Below are 8,521 nucleotides of genomic sequence, written 5' to 3'. Positions count from 1 at the left end.
AAAAAAATGTAATTACATTAAATTTAACATTAAATTTCTTTCATCTACCTGTGGAGGATAGATAAAAAAAATTAATTAAAAAAAATTAATGCATTTACCGTTTGATGTTTTTCATAAAAAATGTAATCACATCATTTTTTTTTTAAAATTAAAATTATTAATATTTATTAATTAGTATATAACAATGGATTGGACTTTTGGGCCAGTTCGATGGGTCTATTCAAATACGGTTCAATAGTCCGGCCTAATGTAAAAAAAGAGATATCCATATCTAATACAATTTATGAAAGGTCTGGACTGGATCGGACTAGTCAACTGTTGACTTTGGATCAGCCTTTAGATTTTAAGTCTGATGATGAGAATGACTGAAACGTGAAAACGATGGAAAAGATAATTAGGTTAAAAATTATCGGAACAAAATAAATTAAATTTTACAATTCGCATCCAAAATACTATACTCAATCCAAATATAGATTTTGTATTATATAACAATCCAAATTCATTCTATTATGGTCTCCAAATAGTCCCTAATTATTTTCGTGTAGATTTTTTTCTTTTACATTATAACTATATATATATCCTTCAACAGTATAGATACTTGCCGGAGTAATGAATTTACTTCCGAGCTTAGTTTTTAATGAAGTATTATCTGAATCCAATATTGATTCAAACTTGTGTTTTTTTTATTAGTCTATGAAAAAACAACTCAATGCTTGAATGTATTGGGCCAGTACAACTATTAAAAAATTAACTAATTTGAATTTATTATCCAAGGGCTTAGGTCATGTTTTATGATCACTATGAATGAGAAGGAGGAAAGAAACAAGAATATCATTGTCATTATTAATTATATTGACTTTATCAATTGACTTTCAAATTCAAAATATTTACCCAAATTATTAAAATTTAAAGTAGATCATCTCTTCAGAAGATTCATTTTTTAATTTCGTTCTTAACTTATTTTGTGATTTATAGTTCGCACTTTATTTATGTTAGATGATTTATAATTAATCTACTTTCATCATGGGTTTAATCTTTTGATTCAATCGATGATACTTTCTTCCATATTTTGCTCTAATATTAATAAAATTCGAGTTTAATCTACTTGAACTTTGTTATATAATACTAAAAGTTTCTATTAAATTATTTGAAGTAATAATTCAATGACAAAGTAGTTTAGGCAAATTTACATTAAATTCATCTACAAACGGAATAGTATTGTCCAAAACAACCAAGTCTCACTAATATATTATATTTATTAAATTTTCTTTGATATATAAACTATCTAAATCACTTAAAGAAAGAGAAAATTCACCCTAACGAGGATTTATGAAATAGAACTTATTAAAAATTCTTTTAAAATTAAATTAAATTTTCTACATTATATGTTAAAGAATCAATAATTTAAAGTATGTTGCATTGTTTTCAAATGATCACTAAGTGTTTTTTCAAGTTAATAAATAAACAACACTTTTAAAAATTATTAGACTGATTTTAATTATTTTTTTTTTTGGGAGAAACAACAACATATATTATAATCTATTTAAAACTATTATAGACTTTTTGCCAAATGAAGTATTGAATTTTAGTCAAACTCATAACATTTTAAATGTTTGGGATAAAATTGAAAAGTTTAAAATAAAAATTGAAATTAAACTAATAACTATCTACTTTTGTAGTCTTATGGCTATTTTATATAATTTAATTGGTTTTAATTTTACACCTTGCCCTATGTAGTTATTTCAAGTTTATCTACAACATTGTTTAATTTCAATTATAAACTTGAATTTTAATATTTGGGTATTTATGTAATAAATCAATGAAGTGAAAGCAAAATTCAATCACACCATGTAAAGATAATAACATAAATGTTTTATGTACTAAACTATGTATTTGAATTGACGAAATAGAAAAATATTAATACAATATTGTGAAAAGTTTAAATTTTATAAAATTCACAACACTCATATGAATGGTATTAAATTAGAAAATATCTAAGTATGATTATACCATATTTCCCTTTTAAGCGTGAAGATTTTAGAGAGAGAGAATGAAAAATAGAGGGAGATGGAGAAAGACAATTAAATTTGAGTCATTTGGTATTTTGGGCCTACTTTTTACCTAAAAAAATAAGTTATATAGGGCTAGTTGTATAAATAGAAATCAAGACCAAAATAATAGATTATGTAGTACGAGGATAAAATAATTGCATATATAGATCAAAAAATGGTAAAAGACTAAAAAACCCATGCCTAGTCACCATTTTACTGCTATCGCTGATAGCTTCTATCAGCTGCTATCGATGATAGTTGCTATCAGCGATAGCTTTCGATTTGAGAAAAACTAATACAATCTTGAAATATTAGCTTTTAATTTGTTATCAATTATTAGTAGCTATCATTGATATACTTTCATCAATTGGAATCAACCTTGAATTATTAATACTTAAGGCTATCAGTGGCTATCAATGATAGATTTATAAATAGTGATCAACTTTGAAAGAAAACCAACAACTTTGATTACCATAGTTGCTATCACTAATAATATCTTTTATCATGGCTATCACTGATAACAGTTGCCAGTCGTTATCATTGATAGACTTTCATCAATTAGAATCAACCTTGAAATATTAACACTTAAGGCTATCAATGATAGACTTCAATAATTGGTTATCACATTTGAAAGAAACTCGATATATAGATATCACCTAAGTTCTATCACCGATATCACTAATATCACTCATATCATGGTTATCAGTGATAGCCTCTTATTGGGGATGATGCTCTAAATTCTCGTTGGGTCCTGTAGTTTGTAAACACTATATTGAGCAAACGCTTGTGATGTAATAATATATGATATTTTCTTCACTATTGTCTATGGAACATTGGATGTTTTAATTGCTTTACCAAAAACCAATAAACTAAGATCCCTTGTTGTCATTGTAACTTAAGCATGTATGTGGAGACATACAGGTGGATCATGCCTTAAGTGATAACCAAAATGGTCTGTAGTATATGGATATAGGAGGGAAACCTTATCCTGGTAACGCTACGGATGTGGCCCGCTTTGTAGAATAGTTACAAGTATTGTAACTTGCTATAGATAGTCTGATCCTGATCATTCATGTGGAGACATGCGAGCGGGGGTTTCCTATAAAAAGAAGTTTGTATAAGACCGGACCACGAAGTGTTATAGTCTCATTATATAACGTCGTTCATGACAGAAGCTTCACTTCACTAGGTGACCATAGGTAACATGACCTCAATTCTGAGTAAGTTAGGAACTCCTGCCTTTGAGGGTGGTCCTTTGATTTTCATGGGTGCGACCAGATCGCCGACTTAAACCTACCACTTTGGGGATTTGTCTTATTTGGGACCTGGGAACTCAGCTACACAAGATGGAATTCACTCCTTCCCCGAAGTAAGGGTAAGTAGATAGATTGTTCCCTTAAGGGCTGATTTTGGGGCTTGAACGATGTGGTGCCACACACCTTCTCATAGTCCGAGAGGTGTCCACACATAGTAGAACTATGTTATATTGTTCACTAGAGGGATTAGTGGTACTTAAGGAGTTAGATGTAACTACGGGGGCAAAATGGTAAATTGGCCTAACTGTACTTATGTGCATCTGTGAAGGATTATCGTATTGTTGATTGGTTATATTCGATGGACACAGAAATATATCTGTAGTGAGAAAAGTGCAACTTTCGGTTTTTAGTAGAATGCCTGGTAGTTAATGGATGGTGGATCTCGTGGCTAAAGAGTTTAGTCAGCTATTCACATACTATTGGAGCTTTGAGCCACAGGTCCATAAGGTCCCTTTAGTAGCTCAATGGATTCAAGTTGAGAATCAGTTTTTGGGTCAGCTTGAAGTGTTTAAATTGACAAGAGGGAGTTCGATTATATATGATATGATTGAACCGGTTATATGTGATGTGGTTGATATGATGTATGAGATACATTTATTGGATTAAAAGGATATAAATATGATTTATATCTAGTGGAGGAGAAAAGGACTATGGTTTATATGTTGCATTTGATGTGATATTAAACTATAGATTATAAATATAATATGATTATATTTATTTTTTAATTAAAAAATAATGGATAATTGTTGCCGGTTTTTTCTCCAAAACCGAATGAGATAGTGGGAAGTTGAATTCAGTTTTTGTAACTGAAGATAAAATGAAAATGGTTTTCATTTTGCAAAGAGATCATATATTCTCTCCCCGAATTAGTACACTGCCCATCGTCTAGTAAACGAGAGCATACACGACAGCTCAAAGTTTACTAAATGATCATGTACACGCGTGCTTTTCCTAAACGATCGCATAGTTTTACCTAAACGATCGTCTAGCTTTTTCTAAGCGATTGCGCACCCAAGTGTTTTACTAAACGATTGTCTATACGATCAACCCAGTTTACTATACGATCATGCACCTTTTACTAAACGATCAAGCAGTCGTTTATACGATAGACTTTCGATATCTCCCACTTGCTTGGTCGTGGTAAATGATCATTCCTTCCTACTTCCCTATACCAAATCCAACAGAGCCCACACCTCTTAGATTCTCACTCCGAGAATATCGAGGTTTTCGGGTGGTTATGTCCTCCATTGTTGCCTTATTCATGAGCAGTCTGTTTGTGGGTAGACGACAACGAGATTTGGTGGACGATAGGCTTGACGATCTCAGCGATAATGAGATTGACTGAATTGACGAGAGCAAGATTTAACGTAAAGAAGAGTTCTTCAACTGGTATGTATCTTGTTCCTTTGTTGTTTAAAGTTCTAAGCATGCTGTAATTTGTTGTTAAATGCATAACTAGATTGTTTGATTGTTAATGCAGTATTTCTGTCACAATGAGTTTGGAATGATCTTGCTTATGCTTAGAGGTACTCTTTGATAAGAGTTCTGATAGGCCTCTAATAACAAAAGTGTATGAAAGAAGAAAGAAAACCATAAAAGAAAAAGAAAGAGATAGGGAAATATAACAGAATGTAGTGGAAAAGGAGTGGCCCTTAGGAATATTGTTAGTTATGAGAGGAAAGAAAGGAAAATAGAGGAGAATGGGGAGGGGGGGTTCTACGCAGAGAGGGTATTTGTAAGGCCATTGAGGCCATGCGAAGTTAGAGAAGATTTTAGTGTAAAATCTCAAAATGAGATTTAAAGGAGGGAAGGGGAACTCTCGAATTCTTCCCATTGTTAATAAAATAAGGCGAAAGCTTCCAAGCTTATCAGCTGGTATCAGAGTAGTTACCTGGGTATGATGGAAAAAATGGAAGCTCGAATGGTTGCTATGGAGGAAAAACATATGGAGATTGAGGAGAAGATAAATTTGCAACCGAAGGAAGTGAATGAATGAATGAGGAGTATGTCTGCTCAGATGGCCTTAGTCCTATCGAGGTTGGACACGATGAACAGTTCTGAGAAGCAGCCTTCATCATCTGAGAGGACTATATCGGAGAAAGGAAAGCAGGCTACAGAAGACTCTTTATCGTGAGTAGGGAATCAAGAAGGGATTCACGCACCTAGAAACAAGAAGGTACCGTTGTTCGATATACGATTGGAAGTTCGATTTTCAAGTGAGAAGAAGATGAAAATATCGATAGATGGTTGCATAGAGTGAAGCGGTATTTCGTGGTGAATCGATTATCGAAGAAAGATAAGTTGGATGCTGCAATATTGTGCCTAGAAGGGGAGGCGCTGGACTGGTATCAATGGGAGGAAGACTGGTCACTGGTAGAAAGTTGGTCGCAGTTTAGAGAGCTGTTTTTGACAAGGTTTCGGCTGGCATGCGAAGCAGATCGATATGCAAGGGTGATGCGATTGCAATAGAAGATGACCGTGAGAGAATACAGAGGAAGTTTGAACGTTATTCCGCTGGGCTGAAGGAGTTGGGCGACAAGGGTTTGGAGAGTAAGCTTGTATATGGGCTTAAGGAAGAAATCCAGAATAAAATGAGAAAATTGAAGCCCGAAGGCCTAAAGGCCAAGATGCAGATGACCCAATTAATCGAAGAAGACCAATTACTCCCAATGACGATTGGGTAAGGGAGTTGGGTTGGATAGTAACAATAACCTGAGTACAAAGATCGGATTGAGTGCGAGTGGGGCGAGCAATCGCGGGTCGAGCAATCCGAGTAGCCAAATGATCACGATCAACTCGAATCGAAGAAGTTCAATGGGTTCGTTGACGACGATCATTGCTCGGGGAGAAACAGAAACAAAAGGGAATGCTGGCGGCACGTTTCAGAGGCTATCAAACGTAGAGATGAAGGAGAAAATAAATACGGGCCTATGCTTTAGATGTGACGAGAAATTTAGCTTCGACTATTGCTGCTAGAAAAGGGAGCTACAATTTATGTTTGTATAAGAAGGGGAAGATCTAGTAGAGGAAGGAGAAGAACTCGAGATATTCGAGTATAAACCAGAAGGGAGGTTGCGGGAAGATGCGAAGGAGATTGTGAACCTATTGTTGAACTCGTTGGCGGGATTGAGCTCACATAAAACAATAAAGGTACGGGGAGTCATCGGAGATCGAGAGGTAGTTGTACTGATCGATTGGGGGAGGGGGGGGGGGCGACTCACAACTTCATCACTTCAGAGTTGGTCACTGAGCTACAGCTGTCGATATCACCTTCAGAAGACTATGAATGGAGTGTTGGGCTCGAGAGGTTCGGTTCAAGCGGCCGGAATGTGTAAAGGTGTGTTCATAACCATCTCTAATTTATCTATCATATAAGATTTTCTTCCTTTACCGTGGGGCAACGCGGATGTCATTTTGGGGGTGGTATGGCTGGAAATGTGGGGGCAGATAACGTTTGACTATAGGCTGTCAACAATGGAATTCAGGATTGGGGAGTGGACAGTGTAGCTGCAAGGGGACCGGGGGTTAGTTAAATCACAGATATCCTTGAAATCCATGGCAAAGGCAATAAGAGGAGGGGGTCAGGGTGTTTTGATCGAACTGAATGGACTTGACTTGAATCGAGACAACACTTTAGAAGAAGAAGACAAGGCCGTGGAGGATCAACCCGATATGCCTCATGAGATTTAGCAGTTGCTTCAGAAGTTTAAAGTAGTCTTTCAAATACCAACAGAGCTGCCCCCAACCCAAAGCCACAACCACACCATTGAATTATTACCAGGAGCTGGGCCAATCAATATAAGACCATGCCGATATCCGTAGTTCCAAAAAGAAGAAATTGAAAAGATGGTCAAGGAAATTCTGATGGCAGGGATAATCCAGCCTAGCCGAAGCGCATTCTCCAGCTCGATGTTGCTAGTCAAGAAGAAGGATGAAAGTTGACGTTTCTGTGTACACTATCGAGCCTTGAACAATGCCATAATTCCAGATAAGTATCCTATCCCCATTGTTGATGAATTGTATGGTGCTATGATTTTTTCGAAAATTAACTTGAAATCAGGATATCATTAGATTCGGGTACATCCAAACAACGTCCACAAAATAGCGTTTAGAACGCACGAAGGTCACTACGAGTTTCTAATGATGCCCTTTGGTTTGAGAAATGCTCCATCCATCTTCCAAGAAATCATGAATGAGATCCTCAAGCCATATCTTCGTCAATTTGCATTGGTCTTCTTTGATGATATTTTGGTTTATAGCAAGACATTAGAAAAACATATAAACCACTTATCAACAATCCTGGAAGTATTGATCGAGAATCAACTGGTAGCAAATTTAAAGAAATGCCAATTCGGAGCCACAAGCATAGAGTATTTGAGGCACATCATCTCGGCACAAGGAGTCTTGGCCGATCCAACCAAATTAGAGGCAATGAATAATTGGCCTACTTTGCAGAACGTGAAGGAATTGAGAGGCTTTCTTGGCCTCACAGGTTATTACAGGAAATTTGTGGCCAACTATGGTGCTATCGCCTTACCCCTGACTCAATTGCGAAAGAAGGGAAGCGACAGTTGGAACGGGGAAGTAGAAGAGGTTTTCTAGCGCCTCAAGTCAGCCATGATGTCGGTACCAGTGTTGGGATTACCTAACTTCAAGGAGCCTTTTTTTGTGGAAATGGATGCTTCAGAAGTAGGAGTGGGGGTTGCCTTGATGAAAAAAAAACGACCGTTGGCGTATTTCAGTCAAGCACTACCTCCTACCCACTAGTTCAAAGCAGTGTATGAATGAGAGTTGATGGCCATGCTATTTGCAATACAAAAATGGAGACCTTTTTATTAGGAAGACGCTTTATAGTCTGCACAGATCAAAAGAGCCTCAAATTTTTACTAAAGCAAAGAGTGATAGCAGGAGAATACCAACGTTGGATCGCCAAACTCATGGGGTACGATTTCAGCATTGAGTACAAATGTGGGATAGAAAATTCAACAGCTGATGCTTTCTCCCGATTGCCTACTTCATTGAAGGTTGGGTTGCTCAGTTTAGTAAAGGGACTAAATACTACTATTTTTGTTGAGTAAGTGTGCAGTGATGAGAAGTTGAATGCTTGTTGAATGAACAACCGGTACCAGCAGGGTACAGCCTTCGGGGGGAGCT

At 36.1% G+C, this 8,521-nt stretch overlaps 1 protein-coding gene across 1 annotated transcript; it reads left to right on the top strand.

Annotated features, from left to right (window-relative positions):
* The first annotated feature begins 7,510 nt into the window (after window positions 1-7,510).
* Window positions 7,511-7,969, top strand: LOC120088234 (uncharacterized mitochondrial protein AtMg00860-like). Its single transcript, XM_039045386.1, has one exon. It carries the CDS (start codon window positions 7,511-7,513, stop codon window positions 7,967-7,969), a length of 459 nt encoding a protein of 152 aa, XP_038901314.1.
* The last annotated feature ends 552 nt before the right edge of the window (window positions 7,970-8,521 follow it).

This window comes from Benincasa hispida, chromosome 10 (genome assembly GCF_009727055.1).
Source record: "Benincasa hispida cultivar B227 chromosome 10, ASM972705v1, whole genome shotgun sequence".
Lineage (NCBI taxonomy): Eukaryota > Viridiplantae > Streptophyta > Magnoliopsida > Cucurbitales > Cucurbitaceae > Benincasa > Benincasa hispida.
This window is presented reverse-complemented; position numbering and strand designations above follow the sequence as displayed.